Source organism: Apodemus sylvaticus, chromosome 8 (assembly GCF_947179515.1).
Source record: "Apodemus sylvaticus chromosome 8, mApoSyl1.1, whole genome shotgun sequence".
NCBI lineage: Eukaryota > Metazoa > Chordata > Mammalia > Rodentia > Muridae > Apodemus > Apodemus sylvaticus.
The window spans coordinates 42561609-42582955 of record NC_067479.1 but is presented as its reverse complement, the minus strand read 5'-3'; the positions used below and the strand labels follow the sequence as shown (position 1 = coordinate 42582955).

The window sequence follows — 21347 nt, the reverse complement described above, 5'->3', positions numbered from 1 at the left end:
GGGAAGAGATGGGTGGGAGAACAGAGGGAGGGAAGGGGGCTTATGTCACTTTCAGGGAGTGGGGAACCAGAAAAGGGGAAATCATTTGAAATGTAAATAAAAATTATATCAAATAAAATTTAAAAAAAAGAAGAAAAAAAAAAGAATGAGGAAATCCTGAATTTTTCAGGCAAATGGGTGGAACTTGAAAATATCATCCTGAGTGAGGTAACTCAGATCCAAAAGGACATTCATGTAATGTACTCAGCAATAAATGAATATTAGCCAAAAAAAAGAGTACAGAATATGCCAGATACAGACTACAGAACTCAAAACGGTCCACAAGTTAAACTGTCCAAGTGAGGACACCTCAGTCCCACTTTGGAGAGAACAAAGCAATCACAAATGGGGAGGGAGGAAGAGACCTGGTGGGGAGAGGTGGGAAGAGGGGAACCTAATCTGGTACTGGGTGAAAGAAAAGGACTGAAACCCTGAGGGCCAGCAGAAAGAATGGAAACACAAAACCTCAGGAGATGGGAGACTGGGGAGACCCTCCAGAATGCACCAGAGACCTGGGAGACTCTTAGGGTATTTCATCCTCAAACTTATTTCTAAATAAGTTCCTCTGCTTTAGTACTGGATGGAAATAAATTCAGTTTCAATTCAGTCTACAGCAATAAATTCACTGAATTTTGCTAATTAAAGACTGTCTATACCATATATGGCTCTATCTATGTTATGATCCAACCATACAGCAGTTTAGCTGTATTTAAAATGCATTATATATTGACTGGTGATCCATTAGTTAGAAACAGAGGTTTAATCATCTGTTGGTGGGACAAAAATATAAGGAACGTGAATCATATACAGAAATACAATGGATAATAACAATTAAAATTAATCAATATCACAGGTTATATACATTTCCCTCTATCTCTACCATAAGAATGAATCCTAATATCCTTTTATAATTTTCAGATGACCGCTGTAATAAGAGTATTTTGAGATTTTTCTGAATTGTGTAGATTCTGTGTATATTCTATTGTGATGAATATCACATTTATACATGTAATCGAGGCAGACCTTTTCAGGAGTTCCTCCTGTTACTGGAGTTTTGCTTTAAGAGTAGAAGGAAAAACACACACATTCAACAGGAAACTGATGGGGGTTGTAGAAGAGAAGGAAATACATATAGGACAACAGTGAGAAAATGTTTGCACTCTTAGTAACTACGCAGCCTGCTTTAGTGTAGAGTCTGCATATTCTCGTTCCAAGGGAGGGGCACAACAGATGTGGAGTTAGTCACAGAGCTAAGGAAAGGAAATTGCTTTAAAAATGAAAATACCTTTGCTCACCAGCAGGCATTTGTCTTTTCAATTTTGTTTCTGGCAGTACTTTTAGGCAGCAATTGATTCCACATATTCATTGCACATTTCAGTAATACAAATGCAAAACAAAATGTTCTGTCTTTTTTTTTCTTTATTCTAGGAAGTAGATCAATTATACATGCCCATGATATCATGATATACCCAAGTCAGAGGCTCATGAAGTGAAAACCAAAAATACCAAAAGAAAAATGCATTGTATTTCAAAATTTGTATTGTTACTGTTTTCACACTTAACTAAAAAGTTACATTTAAAATTTATACATATGTAATTTACTATAATATTATATAGTGTTAGAATGTATATCTTGGCTGAAAGAGATACTCATTGCAATATGAAAATGTATAGTTGGTGCTATACATAAAAATATATTTGAGAACAAAGATTGATATATTGATTTATTACCATTACTAAAGTAAATACATTCTTAATATTGATTGGCCCCTTAAGAGATAAATTATATATAATATATTGTTTGAACTTTAGATAATCTACATTGTGTAACCAATATTTAAAATGCACTGAACATTTTGAATAAGCCATTATCTCTGGGTGTATTATAGAATAGCTTTGAACTTAAATTTTAGTTATTCACTGTTTTACGTCTTCTGTTTATCTGAATAAACGGACATATCATCATACTGATAAAAGTTTCTATTGACTGGAGTTACTGGCAGTAACATATTTTTTCCATCTCATTGAAATGACAATCTCACTTAAAGTAATTTTTCATGGGAAGCTTACATCTTATGTAACTGAGGAATTGTCAATGCCCGTAGCTTTTAGGAATTGATTATTCTCTGGAATTTAATTTAAAAAAAACAAATTGATAAGGAAGGATTCATGATTCAATTGGCCCTTTTTGTCTCCCTTGGTCTTTCTATTTGTTAACTAAAAATATTTTATTTTTCAAGCATTCCCGACTTTGCTTTCCTTTGCTATCCTCACCCTACACACCATCACTACCAGACTTCAGTCTGTTGATCCGCTTCCTCCAGGTGAGCAATTTCTTCATCTGCTAGCTTTCTTCTCTGTGATCCGAATTTTACTTGTAAGATGGCATTCATATGACTGTGCATTTGCCATGCGGAAATGTGGACCTTATTTCTTTAAAGGGAAAACAGTAGAGATTTGCTGCTAATTCTTCAGGAAGAGCTGTGTGTGTAGAGGCGAGAAAATAAATGTGTGAAGTCAGGGATTCTGTTGTTTATTATATTTAAATGAGCTTAGTGGGCCATTGGCCATCATTTCCTTTGTATCGTCTACCTGTTGTACTAGTTTCATATTGTATACAGGATAAGTTTGGCCATGGAGAGATTGATATACCGAGTGGCTTATACAGGAAAGAGAGATGTGAGGGTTCTGTGTATTGTTGGTGTCAAGCAATGTATTTCACTGTCACAGTCATAAGAACTCTGTTCATTAGGTCCCCAAATTATTCTGTTTTTTGAACAACCAGTTGCAGGTCATCTGCATTCTTTATGGGAGCTTACTAGTGGCTCTTAGTGCACTATGTTTAAAAAAAATCTTTAGATATCACTCCAATTTGAATTCCTAGAGGTAGGGCAGAATCTAGTTCACATGAATTTTAATAGCTGCTGGAGCACAACATCACTATCCTCTGAAGTGGATGCAATTTGTCAACATATTCTAACCTCAATGCATGCTCTGCATCTGATGTAGACAATCTGAGCACACTGAGGGTTAATATAGCTGGTCCAGCTGGGTGGAAAGCAGGAAGAAGGAGAAGAAGACTTAGCTATTCACTACATATATATTCTGGATTTGTATACTCTCAGTTACTGAATCATTTGAATGTATTTCAGAGATTTCATTGTCCTCCGAGAGCTGTAATCTCTCCATGCAGAAAAGCCTCGTCATTGGAGAAAATGATTATGTTAGGTGGCTGCTATGTTGAAAAAAACATAAAAGCATATTCTGGCAATCTACAAATCACTGTTACATTTATTGGTGTTGCTTAACTTAAGCCAGAAATGGACAAAAAGGTTGTTTTACTTCCTGTGTGGAAATGAATGGATACTGGAGATAAAATATAATGGGGAAATATAGCCTTAAATGAATAACGTCAGAGTGTGAAAAAATATTCTTGTCTCTCATTTGGAGATTTTAAGTTAAAGTTTAAGACTTCAGGTTTGTGTACATGCCCATATAAACATGCACAATCTATATAAAATCTTTCTTTTTCTCTTAAATAATTGGGATTAATTTTAGCCAGCTGAAAAAGAGAGTTTTATTTTTCAATGCAGTACAAATTAATTTAAAGGGTAATATATGTCAAATATATTTTTAGCTTTCAGAATACAAATCTCTGTAGTTTGTTCCCTATTTTCTTATACACATTTCTGTCTTGATCTTATATTTACTTTCTTCTCAAGTGCATATCCTATGTGTGCTAACAGGTACACAACTACATGTTCAAAGATATACAGGCCCTTTGCATGGCCACTGATTAGTATGAATTTCTGAGCTGTGACTGAGCACCAAGAACCTCAAAGCTGTGGTTAGCTTTGGGGTTAAAAAAATTATTTTTTTATCCACTGGATAGTTCTAGACTTTTGCCTTTAGGCACAACTCTTCCATTCATTTCCAGCCAGAATAGGAATTTTGTCATGTTTACAGGGAGTGCATACATGAGTATATGTTTGCCTTATATTTAGTAGGATTTATTTAGTGATAATAATGTAGCAAATTTGAAGTTATTTCATTTCCTATACTTGTATTTGGTTGCTGGTATTATAATGGTAATGAACATAGTGAAGCTTGCAAATATCCTCCACAGATATAAAAGTTCAGTTTAGAGCACTGTTGTGGAGTTCTACTGAATATAATACTTTCTTAACATCTGTATGTTTGTATCTATCACAACAAATATATCATATATGTCATAATAATTGATTTAACATTCTAAAATAATTAAAATAAAAGCACTTTGCTGTTAAAACATCTATTATCATATAAATAATAAAGCATGTATGTAGTAGATATGACTGGCCACCTGTATTAAAAGGTTATAGAGAACTAGTCAACCACTGTCAGGTAAAATAATTTCTGAACAAAATTGTAACTGAGTTGAATATGCACTTTTTTCTTGTCATTATTAATTACAAAAATAAGTGTCAATATATACATAACATATACAGGGTCTTAGATGCTTGAAGTAATCTGGAGATCATTAAAGTATGCAGGAGGATGTGTATAAGTTTTATCTGAAATGACCACATTTTATATAAGAAACTGAGAAATCAGTATTTTACATGTCTATATAACATGCCAGACCCTCCTATGTATACCAAACAATAAATCTAACACTTTCTCTGCTTCACAGGGAATAAGGATATAAGTTACGCACGTAAAAAAATTAAAGGCAAAATATTATATTGCTTATTTTAGAATGTATATGAAAAATATTTATTTTTAGTAATAAAATATGCTTACTCAATAAAGCAAAGAAAATGGGCAGAAAGTTTCCATCTACTAACTACCTTTAGCATAATACTATTTTCAGATTTTAGTAATAGTACTAATACCTAGATTTGTCTTTTGTGCTCATACACATTTTTATAAATGCGATAAATCAAAACTAAACAGTTTAATAGAACACTAGCAAATATAATAGTTAAAATTGTTTTCCATTTCTAGGTGGGCCTAGGGCTTTTATTTGGGACAATTATAAGCTAAGAAATATACATACCTGCACTTTATAATGTAATGCTTGAATCGATTTTAGTTGAAAGTAGATTACTATTCATAGTAAATATTTTAGTCTCTTTTAAGCAGAAACTTAGTGAGATTCCATCTTTGTATTCATTATTTTTCCATAATTTGATTCTGTATTATTATTTCTAAACTAATTTTAGGCCTTAGTTAAGAAATTGCTGCAGTTTTATGACAAGGCAAGGAGATTTGCTTGATTAGGAGATTAAAGCAGTATGTTTGGGACTTCCTAGTCTACTGTGTACCATGAAATAGATCTTGTTTCTACTAGAGAATAGAGTCAGGGAGAGAGGGAAGGAGGGAGGAAGAGAGACTGAGACAGAAGCAGACACACACACACACACACACACACACACACACATACACACGTGTATAGAGAGAGAGAAGAGAGAGAGAGAGAGAGAGAGAGAGAGGGGGGGGAATTTTAACATGTAGGAACTTCTTTTCTTGTGCTTCAAGCTTAATATACAACTGATTATGGAACACTTTAAACTCTGAGTACTTAAAATGGCCTTTCAGTGAATACCGGGAACAGGGAAATTTAAATAGATAGATAGATAGATAGATAGATAGATAGATAGATAGATAGATAACAGCTACTTGATATTAATTTGGGTAGCAAGACAGGTCTCTCTTAAGATTGAGCATACAGTTTTAGTACAGTCAAACCTCAATCCAATGTGCTTCAGTTAACAAAGAACGTCCTAATGAATTCTGCCTGTGAAATCAATATTACTTTTTTTTTAAATTAGATTTGGATTACAAGTCTGAAATTTAAGTATGTTCTCGTGTCATTTTGAATTTGTTTTCCTGGTACTACTGCTCGGGGGAAATATGTTTCCTTTTAATCTTCTCTTCTTTGTTCTGGATGTGGTTGGTTACCAATTAAGTCAGAGGAATTGCTCTCTAAGATAAGGAAGTGTTTAAAACCCCATTGCAGCAAACTTCTGATGTGTGGGCTGCGATATGTACGTGACTGTCTTGAGTAGAGGTTTTGGCCCTTCGTTGGCTACACAGCAGCCTAGCCCACTGGGACACATCTCTTTGCTTTCTGAGTCTCCTGGCTTTTGTTTCTTGGACTCTTCATCTCTTCAGTATGTTTTAATGATTACAGAATATTAAAGCTGTTACTAGCAAAATGTCTTGTCCTTGCCAGTAAAATCCATTACAAGAAACATTTCAGTATATTTACTCTAGAACATGGAAATTGAATCTATTGATTTTGCTTAAATTTTCATTCTCGGGGTGACCCAACGTTGCATGATAAAAACATCTGTTTCCAATAAACCTGTAGCGGATTTACAGGTACTAACAACAGATGAGTTCAGGAAAAATATACCAACAGCACAGGAAAGTCCTATGAATCTCTCCTTTCTTATAGTTCTTTCAGTTTTTGTATGTGATTCCACTGGCATTGCTAATGGTGGTGTCTGCTGGCGCAGGATATATCTCTTGTTTTAATGAAATTTAGTTGACGTTATTGACATTCAAACTTCCCATATGTCACTGTGAGGTAACCTTTACATACTACCTGGTTTGATGCTGTCATATAAAGGTTTCCCTTAAAGACAATGCATATTTAACACAAACATGAGTTCCTTATGATTTGCATATGTTGTGTGAGTGACATGCACATGGAAACACACTTAAGATGCATGCTTCATTGTGTTTTTATCTTTGGTAGAGAATAATTATTATTATAGGAACTGATTCTCCAAAGATACACTGATACACTTTCATATATTTCTTGCTTCACACACACACACACACACACACACACACACACACACACACACACACACATCTATCTATCTATCTATCTATCTATCTATCTATATACATATTATACATATATATTCTATACATACATAATGTACATATGTCATATACATACACATATATGAAATACTGAAAGTGAGCAGGACATTTCTCTGCTCATTTGGAATTTTATGTAATTTGGCCTCTGAAACCTTATTTGTGTCTGTCTCTTTTAGGACATTATTAAAAATTAAAAAATAAGCTAAGCAATTAAAACCTTCCTTAAAACTTCATCCTATAAAACAGCCATATTTCATTGAAAGGTGTTGATTGATTCCTAAATAATAAGCAGAAGATTAGCTATCTGTGACTTAACTCTTTTTCTATGAATGCTAAAAATGACATTGATTCTGTTTACTTGTTTCTAGCAACTAAAGACAAAGAAGTGCTAGAAATGAGCTGAACAACAGGATTTAAATTGGTAAATAGATGTACCTCCCTAAAGAAATCAGATAGCAGGCATGAGAGAGACACTAATAAGACTATCTTGCTTGCTTCTTACAGAGTTCGGCTTAATAGGCATGTTTTTATTGACCTTCCTTACAGGATTACCACTTTGCTAGGAAGATGACTTGAATCTTAAGTGTATTCATCCATGTCATCTAAAATAGTGCCATTATCAGAGATAGGGTTAGCTTACAGAGGCAATAAAGGCATAAGGAAAGCATCCTCTGGAAAGATAAAGAATAGTAGCAAATTTACATAGTCTCTGGTCTGGAGTTCACACAATTATTTAAGTTGCTAGAATTTAAATTTGTCCTTGTAAACTAAACAGCTTTTGTGAACTATTGCATACCAGAACATAGGTTTTACACTGCATATGAATTAGGCTCTTCTGAAAGCTTCTTAACCCTTTGAACACACCACAATTATGAAGACATTCATTTATATGTAGATGGAAGCATTCAGATAAAGTGTGAAATACAAAGGCAGCTAAGTTCAAACTCAAAAGAAGCTAGCCCAATTTACACAGCACTGCCACAAGAGATAGAAGAATAAAAAGGCAGTCAGAAATTGCTAGGAAAGAAAAAAAGAAACCTATACATGCTGAAGTGTGGGTCATAGGATCACTCATACCCAGATACTCAGTAATTTGCTAATAAAACATGCTGATTATTTAAATATAGGTTTTGATTTCAATAGCAATGTCACTGATTATAATTTTTTAAAGGGAAAGTATTCAGACATACAAATTTGAGTGAAATAATATTGCCAGACAAGATTTCCTTGTTTTATCATTTAAGATGATATCTTTAGAAGCTAGGATTTTTTATACAAGCATGGTATTTAACAAGTAGATCTGATGTTGCTTTAAGCATTGCATATATCATAGAAATAGAGTTCCTATGTAAAACTTGTAGCTTCTGTGTCAGTGTGAAAACTGACATTATGAGATCAAAAGTGAATAGTTTTAAATTATGTAAAGTAATGGTTTACATAATTTAACATTCCTTTCTATTACATTGTCTTGCTCTCATTTGTGTGATACCTTCTTCCTCAAAGACCATAATCATTTCTGAAGATAAACAGAGTAACCATAATAAATATTTGGGGAGGATGAGGAAGGAAGCATGAAAATCATTCGGAAAATCATGATATTTTCACCATCTCATTCTGAAATGCTTATTCTGGAAAAAATAGGACCTGTTAAAAATTATTCCTGTTGATTTAAATTATCTGCATGTTGGAAAAACTTCTAAGATTCATACTCTATTTTATTTAAGTTTATTCTTTCTCTCGTTGAGTTGTTGTTGTTTACAAAAATGTTTCACTACTTCACCTATGTGGTCACATATGCCAAAGATGGTTTATGATTTTGGAACATTAGAGAATAGAAGAAGCATTTATCTGATGCAAAATCACAATCTGTATTGGATCTATGCTGCGAAAATTTAAAAAAAAAACATCATTTGACCCTAAAGACTTTAAGACTGTCTTTCAGATAGGAGTTGATAAAGTAAAATGGAATTTGAGTAGCGAAGACTTGGGCGGAGAATGACCATGCCTGAGAATAGCTTTGGGAATAGGGAAGTAGGCTACTGTTAGAAAGAAGTGAGATGCAAGAATTCTGAAAACCATGCTGATTTTGATACTATTTTCTCTTTAGTACATCTACGTATTGTATGACATAATACTTTTGAATTTCTTCCCCATTCAAGGCTCAGGTAATATAGGAATTGTACAAGACATTATAAGAGCGATTAACAGCTCGATCACCTTTGTGCAACATTGCCCGCTGTACTGAGGTTTTTTGTTGTTGTTGTTGCTTTGTTTTGTTTTTTTGTTTTTTTGTTTGTTTTATTTAAATCTCATTCAGAATTTTCCTATGCAGTTTTTAGATGCTAGTTAATTTTGCCCAAACAGTTATTTTATTTATTTTTTGTTAATGTTCGGAGATGCACTGATAAAGCCAATCTCTCATAGATCTGTGAATTGTGTGTTTGGATCTGGTTGTTGTATTTGTTTCTACTCTTACCTGAAGCCATTTTCCCTAAACTCCATTACAGTTTTTGAAATGAAGGTCCAGTAGCACCTTTTGTAATGATTCCTTCATGATATTATCACATACATCATTCTACAGAGTTCTGTGCCTTGACATTACTATGACACAGTTCAAAATGTAGTTGTTCATGCATTGTTTCCTTTATGTAGAATTCAAATCTACTGTATGCCCTCTCAAAATTTAAGCCTTGGGGATGAGCAAGGATTTCACAAACTTGTGAATTTGAAAGTCACTATTTTACCATAAATCACTACCTGTTGTAATACTAGATAACAAAAACCAGTTGCTTAATACACTGATAAATAATGAATTGCTAGACATAGTATCTTTACATATATTGAAGAAGCACACACCATTCACACCCATTCAACCTCTCTCTTGGAACACTGGGATTATATTGTTTTGCATGTGAAGGTTCTGCAATAGTCCTTTTCTCAAAGCAAATGTAAACCTATATCACTGTAATACTAAGTCTGAGAGGCAGTTGTCCTAAGGGTGCCTGTTAGGAAATAGAAAGCCCCATTTAGCTGTGCCTTCACTTCCAAGCATCTGCTACTGCCCTGGGTGATAGCTGTGTCTATATAACAAAGCTTGGGGAGGAGGGCAACTAAATTTTAAATGATAATCTCAGAGAAGTGTGCTGTGGGACACACTTACATTTGTGCTCTAAGTTTCCATGATGTGGTTTAGTATCTTATTATTTGATATACCAAGTATTTTCATATCATATTTCCTTCTATTGTTTTGCACTTGTTCTGTAACATAAATTTTATTTCAAATTGTCTCAGGCTTTTCTTCATCTCTGGACACTATCTGTATGTTATCAATATATATTCAACCATTCCACTCCGATAGGCATTTTATTATTATATCCAAGAGGTCACACACACTTAAAACCATCCCTGAAGGTGAGCAGGTGCATTGAATAGTAAGTACTACGGCTCCAAGCAGCTCCAAATACCCAGCTGCAATTGGATTCACTTGAATGATATAGGCCAGTGGTTTCTGGTGCCTGAATGCAGCCGTGGCAATACGTTTAGAAGCATTGTGCAATGCAGGTGCACGCTTGAGGATTGGTACTTCAATGTTGCCACGGTTTGACTATTTGATGATATTATAATAACCCCCTCTTCAAAATGTGCTCTTTGCCTATCTGAAGCAGATAGAACAGCGTCCCACACCTAAAATAAAGTCTGGAAGCAGGATTGTTTGTGCATTAAAATGAAGTACAAGTGCATCTTTGGTTGTATTTTGGTTCTGTGAATTATGTTTCCAAAGGTTTATTATTTATGAATGATTACTATAAAATAATTAAATTCATTGTCCCTAATATGAAGGATTATTTTCCCATTAAATCAAGGATGTGTGAACAGGTACCTTCAGTAAAGAATATATTGTAACAAGATATTTTACTTCATGCATTAAAGCTAAAAGACAAGATAATACCTCTCTTCCATCTATCAGTTGTGGTATTTGATGAGTAAACAGCATAGCTTCTTCCTTTGCTCAAATGAGAAATACAGGGATACAAAGCACCGATGAGAGATTGCTTCGATACTAAGTGATTGTTCTTCCCCATCACAATTTTCCATTCTCATTCTCCATTTCTCTTACATAATACACAGACCACACTTATTAAACGGTGTCTAAAATAAAGCTCCCCAGTTGTGTGAGTCCTTGTTAAGCAAAACCCTACTTCTAATACAACTGTGCTATCAGACTACTCATTTTTTATACTGAAAGAAAACAGAATAGTTTTTGAGGCAAAATAATTTGGCTTTACATTCTTCAGAATCATACTGAAAGTGGAATCTGTATTCCAGTCATAGGAAGAAAGAGTGAAACCAGGTTTATTTTTTTTATCAAATATTCAAGTAAATAGGGACTCAAAAGTTATAACTGGAATTAAATTGCATGGATATAGATTATTATGATCCCCGTTCCCTGGAATGACACACATCATCACCACAACCTCTCGGAGTTTACAGAATGGCAAAGGGAAGTTAATGAATAATAATGAATAAATAATAATGAAAGGAAGTTAATGAATAATATAGCCAAAAAAGGAAAAAAAAACCCACTGTTTATGTTAGAGTGTCATTTCACAGCATGTGCAAGTCATGCCAACTTAGTGAAAGAAACCTGCTTTACTAGGTTTGTTGAACTGTTTTCTGACAAGATTCTGCAGATCAGAGTGATTGTTTCGCCTGATATAGAATATACTTGAAGAAAGTGGAATTTGCTTTGCTCCTAGAGAAGCATGCATATATGCCCTTATATGTACAGTTATATGCATACATTGAAGATTACAAAAAGAGCAACAGCAGACTTGCATAGGAAGCTGTATGTTCTAATCTATGGTGAAAGGTCTGGTTTTGTCAAAATATGCACGTAGATGAGAATCTGAGACGTATACTGTGCTTAGATACTATAGAATTAATTTAAAAGGTACTGTGATAGCTGGAAATAGAGGTCAGTGCCTATCCCACTTTTCCAGACAGCTAATGGGTGTTATGAAAGCTTATATTGGTGAAAAGGGTGAATTAGAAATAAAAATAAAATAAAATGAGAATAAAAAGGGACTTCTATTTATACAGCAATCTTCTTGGAAACAACTCTAATTTTACAACATTATAAGACACACTACCAAGCAATACTTTAATAGAAAAGCTCTATGCCTATTTAAAGCTGTTTACAAAACAGAAATAAAAACATCTTGTTGGTAGTCACAAAGCACAGAAGAGTTCCAAATACCTTTCCCCACGGCTGCTGCACTGCAGAACTTCCTCATTGACACCCTGATTTATAGACAGACTTGCAAACATCTGTGTCACAGATATTATTACTTCATAGTATATATTTCTAAGTAGATCAAGTGGAATACTGAACACATATGTATATCTGATGCTGGAAACTCTCTGCTCTTTCTGGAAACATTGTTTTCTGAGGTATAAAAATATGTAAAATTTGGAGGTAGCATGCAAATCTGAAACTAAGGGGAGGGAATTCTGTGATGTCTTCTCTAACTTCCCCAAGCAGTGACGAGTTAGCTGCCCAGTATTTTTCCTCAGGTATTTTGTAGTTTTTCCTCAGGTGTTTTATAGCGCTTTGAAGAAAAGAGAATAGGTTTAAACTTATGATTTGTGATAAGATTCGGTCTGAGAGCAAGGGAAAAAAAGAAAAAATTCACTCTGAATTAAGATACTTGCAGTTATTTACCAATAGTTTTTTTTTTTTATAGTAGACATTCACACACACACAAACACATACACACACATGTGGCACTTTAAGGAATCACCTGAATTTTACAAAACTACCTATATTTGACAAAGTTTCACTTTTCTTTGCTAACCTTGCCTGGCTTCGATGTCTTGGCCTTTCATTCTAATGTTCACAGTAGTTGAGGACACTCTTCACTGAGTATCAGAATGGCTATGCGTGTCTAAGGATGGAGTGATGTTCTAGGATTAAACTCTCAATATAATGGCTAAGTAATACATAGCCTTTCACTAAGACTGCTAAAAGTACAATTATTTAAATGTTTAATTATGAAAATTTAAAGTTAAATATAGTTAAGTTGTTGACCAAATCTCTGGTTTCATACTCATCGTAATACAATGAAGATGATAATTAAAATGTCATGTATTGAGTTTCTTTACATTTATATCTTTCTTTCTTTTTTATCCTCCTTGTTTTTTAAAGACAAAATGTTACTATATGGCCCAGGCTGAACTGGCTGACCTGCAACCTTAGCTTGTTTCATGAGTGCTGGTTTTATGTGTATTTATGTATGTGTATGTATATCTATATGTATATATACTCCTTCAAGTCATAATGATATAGACATGTGCTACCACATTCAGCCAAGAAATAACAAGGAAATGGCTGAAGGTTCTTGGTTGTTAAGATACTTGAATTAGATACTTAAGAGTTCAGACTCTGTAACCTCTATTTGTTGATGTTCAGAATTTTTTTAATTCAACAGTTTCTGTTACATGTATGCCTTTAGGGCCCTACTGTCTTTCCAGGAAGGATCATATTTTTTGAAAGGATGACCATGTTTTCTTGAAGCAAGGATGACAATAAATGAGAATTATTTCTAGGTAATCTCAAATTAGAAGATAAATTGGATCAGAACAACTCTGCTGTAAGCGCTAAGGCCTAGGGCCTCTCTACTTATTTAAGAAAAGCATCAAATCTATGCCCACGTGCTCTGCCTTTTGCAATTTTACTATTTCTACTCACCCATTCTTTTGAAGACATGGAGAACAACTGATTGTATTCTTTGATACCTGTAATGCCTAATTGAATATTTTGCTTTATCTTTATTACATACACTTACCTTAAGATTTTCAAATATCACATAGATGTTGTACATATGGCCTCTTATCCTCCTAAGTAGATGTAACCATGTTTTAAGTGTTCACCTTCATAACCACCCTTTCTCTTTCTATTCCTCTATCTTTACCTCACTTCTTTCCTTCTTCTGCACTCCTTCCTTCTATTCTTTTTACTATTCTTTCTCACTTTCAATTGTTTCATTTTGCCTAATATGTTTTTTTCCAGCTAATTATTTCCTAAATAGAACCATGTCTCTTTTTGTACCCACCTACTTGCCTCTTTATTTAAGTTCTTTCCTTGAGTCTCTACTCATTAATTCTTACTTGAACTTTTGCAGTTACAGTTAACTTTATGCTCATAGTTTCTGCTGTTTATACAAAAATGCCATTCGATTTTCCTCACTGTGAACTGCTGGCGTCAAAATTACAGTGTAATCACAAGCTGAAGAGCTTGTAATGTATCATAATCAATACGTAAAATTTGCTTCCCTGGATGTGACAGAAAAGAATAAAGTAAAAAAATCTGGGGAAGTGCAGCAGTGAAGCACAAACACTTGTGTGATGTTGGTGGTTTCAAATTCACGGTCGATTCACATTTTTAAAAATCTACATTAGTCTGTCTCTTTCTCTGACCCTAAATCCATGTTGAGTTCATTCAGTGCTGGTTATGTAAATAGCTGAAATGGAAGTTCAGTCAATAATGAAACTTGAAACCATGTTGGCATGTTTCAGAAAGAGTGTATTGGTTGTAAATCATTTAAGGTAAAATGCTTGGCTCTGAAGGATACAAAACATTAACAAAGCCATATGGTGCTATTCAGACCAGACAGCCTAAAGAAAATACCCCATACCATACAGTTAAGACATTAAAAATAAATTTTAATCTGGGTTCTAGGTTCTTCTCTAGTAGTTCATGTCCCACTTAACAGGTTTCCAGACAAAGTCTGTATTACGCTATTGATGCATAATTCAGACTACCTCTCAAGAGTCTTTCCTGCTTTACATAATAAATTTAAGAAGGAATGCTTCACTTTTCCAAGGAAAATATTTCTTTAAAATGGTAAGTTAACATATGTGCAAAAGCAACCTAAATACTTTTAAAAATTCACAAGTGTAAATGATATATGCTATGACATTTCACAATATTTTGTCTTGTCAAGGTACCACTCTGGCACCTCATAAAATAATATTTATTTCATGGCTCACATTTCTCCTGGTAAAGCAGCTGTGGGTATACTTGGTTGGTGATTGATGACAAATTTCCTATGTGCTTTAAATATAAAATCAAATGTCTCTTGTGACTTTGAAACGTTATCATACAAATAATTTTAAATTTGTTGTTTCCTTTGACAAATGCATTGTTTGTAGACTTCTCATTCCTTGCAGAGTGTACCATATAGTATAGGGATCATCTAGCGTCAATTAAAAAGCAAGCCCTTAGGGCTTCCAAATGTACAGGGAATTCTATTCCCAGCACATGGAGGTAAATTGTAAATATCCTCTTCTCCAAGTAGTACTCCATGATCTAAAATGCATCATTAAACAAAAGGGAAGCATCCATTCACAGAGGAAAGCAACTACTGAGTAGATGCAATTCAAAAACATGGCTGAAAATATTGGGGCCAATAGGGAGTTCACAGCTACCATCACAGCAATGGCATCTTACTTCACGTTTCCTCACCACCATTTTTAAAATAAGAATCATTAAATAATACTTTATATAGATTCTCTGTATGTCTACTGACAAAGAAGGAAGTACAAGTTCTCACAAAAACCATTATTGTTTCGAGCCGGAAATTATGAAATGTCATTATGCTCAACAATACCTGTTGAGTAAACCATTTTCACCCACTTACACCAAAAACCAAAAACTGAAAGTGAAGGGAATTGATTACAAGTTCCACATGCATATATAATAAAACAGAAAAGCGCCCTTTTGACAAGCTTATTCGTAATACATTGTGATAGGAAATTCCATTTGCCACTCTCAGTAGGGAAAAAGTCAGCTATGAAAGGGACCCTTTTATTTCATGACTGTCACCAAAATAACAATTGCAAATAAAGTAAGGATCAAATATTTTTAATGTATCTTAGAGCTTATTATAAAAATCTGTGATCCACTCTTTACCCTGTTATTTGATTTAGCAAAATGAATCCTGACCATCCTCTTTGAAGCTCTCTGTCTCCAGGATGGGTTACATAGAACAAAGACTAAATTCCCCAGGGCATCTGGTTACAGTGATGCCTGTATTCCACAGAGAATCACTCTCCCGTGACCACGTTTTGCTTCTTTCCAGGCTATGGGAATTCGTTAATATCTAGAGAATAGACTTAAATAAGACCATTGTCTCAACCAGCAGGTTTATGCAACCATCCTGAAATGTTTTAATTATTGTTTTCTTTTCCTTTTTAATTAAGAGAGCAGAGGTCAAGCAAGCCCACTGAGAGCTGATCACAGCCTCAAGTAGAAATGGCAAGGAAACTCTAATGATCGGATTGTTGTTTTCTCTTTTGTTTTGCAGAACCAGAAGAGTGCATTAATTGCACAGATGAATGCCGAGTGCTTGGTCATTCTGATAGGTGTTGGATGCCACAGTTCCCTGCAGCCAATCAGGCTGAAAATGCAGATTACCGCACAAATCTCTTTGTACCCACCGTTGAAGCTAACGTTGAGACTGAGACTTATGAAACTGTGAATCCCACTGGGAAAAAGACTTTTTGTACATTTGGAAAAGACAAGCGAGAGCACACTATTCTCATTGCCAATGTGAAACCTTATTTAAAAGCCAAACGTGCCCTGAGCCCTCTCCTCCAAGAGGTCCCCTCAGCATCTAACAGCCCAACCAAGGCATGCATTGAGCCTTGCGCCTCAACGAAAGGCTCCCTGGATGGCTGTGAAGCAAAACCGGGGGCCTTAGCAGAAGCAAGCAGCTCCTACCTGCCCACTGACAGTCAGTACCCGTCACCCAGTAAGCAACCAAGAGACCCTTCGTTCATGGCTTCTGATCAGATGGCAAGGGTCTTTGCGGATGTGCATTCCAGAGCCGGTAGGGATTCCAACGAGATGGGAGCGGTGCTGGAGCAGCTTGATCACGCCAACAGAGATCTGGGCAGAGAGTCGGTGGATGCCGAAGAAGTTGTGAGAGAGATTGATAAGCTCTTACAGGACTGCCGGGGAAATGACCCTGTGGCTGTGAGGAAGTGAGGGGGAAAAGGCATTGGTGTTTTCTTGTCTCTTCTGTTGATTTGAAAATGATCACTCCCGGTGAAAACCCACTTTACAGGGATGGCAAAGGACCAGTGCTGCTTTAAGGCTTTTAGTGAACATCTGAAGTGCCCACAAGTATGTTCTTTTCACTGCTGTTTCTTTTACAGAAATAACAATGGTTTTGACCAAACTTATATTAGGACAGAATTAATGATGCTTAAGGAGAAAGGAGAAAAGAGAGAAGAAGTTGGAAAGACGAAAAAGGAGGATGAGACAAGTTACCTTTTGACAATCTGTTAGGAAGGTATTCAGTGTGAGACTTAACGTATTTCTGATCACTCTAAGACTGTCCTCCCACGAGATCGATGCTGACTTAACTGTTTACCTATAAACCCATACAAAGCAGGGTCATATTTGTTATCTGTGGTGGACTACTAGCTGACATCACAGACTTCTACTGAAAGTCCCGAAAAGACCTTGCAGTAGTCCAAGGTACACCAAACATTAACACACATTTGTGGTAAACATTTCTGTATAAAGTATCTGCCAAGCATAGAAACACAAAGACCATTCCATACCATTAGTCAGAAAGCAAAAGAAAAAATATGTAATAATAACAAAACAGAAAAAAAAAAAAGATAAAACAACAAAACCCTTGGTCATTTGTAAGACACCTCATGTCATATAAAAGTTCAATGTAAAAAGATATAGTCTGTGTTGTCCTGAACACATGTAGACCTATTCACTTCATTAAAGAAGAAAATTTTGAAAACTTAAAAATGTCTATTTAGCATTTTAGTGTCCAACAAAGATACAGATAACAGTGAGTTTGTTTTACATTTGAACAGTTCTGAATTATGGCTTACCACTGAGTAGTAATACTGAGAAAAAATTAACATAACTAAAATGTTTTACTCATTTTTGGACACTAAAATAGCTCAGGAAAGTGAAAAAAAAGTCTTAGACATAACAAATCACATGACCATTTAAATGTGCAGATGTAAGAAGATTCAATGTGTTTACATCAAATGACATATTTTTATTGATTTATTGCAGATTCCGTGCATATGAGCCAAATTGTTGAGTGTATAAGAGCTATATTGTGTATTTTATTAAATTAATATATAGTTGTGTTGCAAAACTATTTGGGCTTATATTGTAAATGGCAAGTGTTGCCTCGGTAGCTGTCGAACTCTATGAGTTTTGTTTTCTTCCTGCTTCCTCTTCCCCACAGAGCGTGGGGAGCAGGGCCTCAGAGCAAAGTCTCTCGTTTAATGTGTGGTCTACCAAGTATGCAGTACACAATTCTGTTCAAAATGTGTTTGAGTGAGCTGATGGAGCTAACTGAAAGGTCAGAAAAATACATCTGTCAGTCATAGTTCTGTGCAAGTCCTTGTAGAAAGCTTTGATTAAAGTCATGCTAAATCACAAGAATTACATTTGTACCAATACCTGGACGTTTACCCCCTCCTCCCCGCCTTGTTTTCAATGAAGCTTTTGCCTATGTAGATATCATGATCATGACATCGGTTGGTTCTCAAAGTATCTTTAGTGGTTCAGGTGTGTGCACACATCATATTCGTAAATGTAGGAAATGTCCTAATGCATGTGTAGTACCAGTGCTGGTTACATGCATTGGGTACTGTGTGTGTCAAGAGGTCTGGGTCTTCAACAAAATGTGTTTCCCTTTATCTCCATGCTCTTCTGCCTGTTTTTATTCTTGTTATGAGAACAATACCTATTATTCCATCACTGGGTTGTACCTTTTCTTGTGGCATTTAGCATTAGCAAGTTTCCAACTTCCTTATGAAGCTAAGACAACTCTAATTTCAGGAATTGGGAAAAATAAAATTAGCACTCACAGAAGTAGTAGCAGATGGGGAAATGCCTTGATTGACATTTTCCTTCAGCATTTAATTTTTTTTTTTTTTTTTTTGCATTTAACAGTTTCATGGCAAACAGTTTGAGCCCATACCTTGGAAAATGTGGTGCTGAGTTCAATAAAGGCTGTTTGTGCTCTGGAGCAGGAAAAACAATTACTATTTGCAAACTGGGAGGGATTTCTGTGCCTTCTTTTCTGGCCACCAAGCCAGTGTAGAAACAGTATAAATGTCAAAAAAAATAATAACCTTATACTAAAAACAAACAGAAAAGCAAAACAAACTTTGAACTAAATTAAGTTTTATAATTAATAAAGAAAATCTGCTGGAAATATTTCCATCATTTCAGGAAAGATTTAGATTGTACCTCACTTGCAAAATTGCTTTGGGGTTAAGAATGGATGACTCTCCTCAGCGTTATTCTCTTGAGAACTGCATTGGGTCCTTGGTAAGAGTCTTTCTACAGCTCTACTCCTGCTTTTTGTTATCCATCCTTGTTTAAATTGGAAAAGAGGGGATCTTGTACATGTGAAACCCAACTGACACTATATTTTGGACCAATTCTGTATCTATAATATGCGTCTCTGTTCTATGATGTTGCTTTTACCAGGAGACTATAAATTGATTTAGCTCGATAGATAGTTGAAAGTTGCTGAAAAACTGTTTCCATTTAGTCATTCTGAGCTTTGCCTCTCTCTCACTATTCAGATAACCACTTTGGTGACATCTAAAGCAGTGTGCAAATAAATTCAACACAAACAATAGGTTTATTTTTTGAAACTTCTTCATTCTCAGTAACCAGCTGTTCAATGTATTGTTAAGTATCTGAAACATTGAAACGCCATACAAGTCTCAGAATTGGTTGTGCCAACATGTGATGGATTGACTCTAAGCTGTCACCAGTGGTCTGCTAGTGTTAGCTGTTTAATACATTATCTGTACTTAGTAGTGATTATTTATTTACAAGTTGGTGGTAGTTCAAGTCAGGACTCTGAACTTTTATAGTTGAAGGAATCTTGTTTTTATTCATCTCCCTGGGACCTGCCTTTAACACAGAACTCTGGTGCTTAGCTTCTAAGGAAGCCTTTGCGATGCCAAAATCATACCTTTGGGGAAACAATGGCTGTAATGGATAGTACATAATTGGGGAGAGTTGAGGGAGTTTCTGCAATTTAGAATGCTTTACACACACACACACACACACACACACACACACACACACACATACACACACACACACACACACACACACACACACACACACAGGATGAAAAAAAAAGTCCTTTAATTCTTTAGAGGTATTTAAGCAGAGGAAAACTATTCATTTTGGGCAATTTTAGTAAGAGACACAAAATGTAAAAATAAAAAAAAAAAAAAAGCATAGTGGTGAACTAAAGACAAAAGACCAGTAATGAAATCTTTTCCCCATTTGCTAATGATGAAAATGTTTTCATCAAAGTTCAACATAGTAAGAAAATCTGCTATGCTATATCAAAGTAAACACTGAAGAGACATACATAATCTCAAAGAAGATTGTCACATTGTTTCTTTACCAGACAAACTTATCCTTATGGCACACAACACAAAATACTAGAGCTTGTTCCATCGATTCACTGAATTACCAGGAGAGAAATTGATTGTTGCTTTCTCGAAATTACCTAGGCTCTTGTAAAACATGACTTTCCTTTTAAGGTTGTAGGCACTGCTCAAATAAATAAAAAAAAGCACCATAAAAAAAAATGACCATGTAGTAATGAGCAGTATGGTTTATGAGAACCAGGTTAAAAGCTGTTTGTTGTCTAATGGCTTGGAATCTGCTGGGGTCATCCAATAGACCAAGGACTGGCATACTATATGCTTACTCATTATTGTCTAATTATATTCTTTTGACAAGAGGCAGCATTTACCAGAGCATCAGTTCCATTGGAGTTTTGGCTATCAAGATGTGTTGATTTGAAACATAATTGAATGAGGCCTGATTAAAGTCTGACTCTCCTGTCCCCAGTGTTTTTTGCAGGTTAGCTGTGTGCATTTATCAGTTCCATCGTTTCATGAGGTTCTCCGCTGCACCAAGCGATTGGTGAACAACGGTGACAACAACAAAAGCAGCATACATTGTATGGATTTATCTCAACGCTATTGTTTAATGGCTGTGTTTCATGTGACCTGTCTGGAAAATGAGGACTCCGAATAAAAGCTATTACTAATAGTGGTGTTGCCTTCCCTTGATTCATTAATGCAGAAGTGATGCATTCTCCTGCACTCCACAAAGACGACTGCAACTATAATTATTTTGGAAAAGCAAATATGGTATCACAACTGTCTTTACTAATTGTCTGCTTTGCTAAAAAAATGAGATTTTAGAAATTACTTAATCATAAATCAATAGTTTCTAATAGAAGTGAACACTCAAATATATGGGATAAATGAACTACTCTTGGATAAATGAACATAGAAACTATGATCTATAAATTCTTATACCTTGAATTCTTTACATT

The 21347-nt window shown here is 35.0% G+C and overlaps 1 protein-coding gene across 3 annotated transcripts in view; it reads left to right on the top strand.

The window, feature by feature from the left end:
• The window catches only part of Pcdh17 (protocadherin 17), a 94267-nt gene extending 73209 nt beyond the window's left edge, over positions 1–21058 (top strand). For all 3 annotated transcript variants that reach the window (XM_052190852.1, XM_052190851.1, XM_052190850.1), the window contains one exon: positions 16284–21058. In XM_052190852.1, the coding sequence (XP_052046812.1) occupies positions 16284–16966 (683 nt within the window). In that variant the 3' untranslated portion in view covers positions 16967–21058. The remainder of the gene's footprint in view (positions 1–16283) is intronic.
• Positions 21059–21347: the final 289 nt, after the last annotated feature.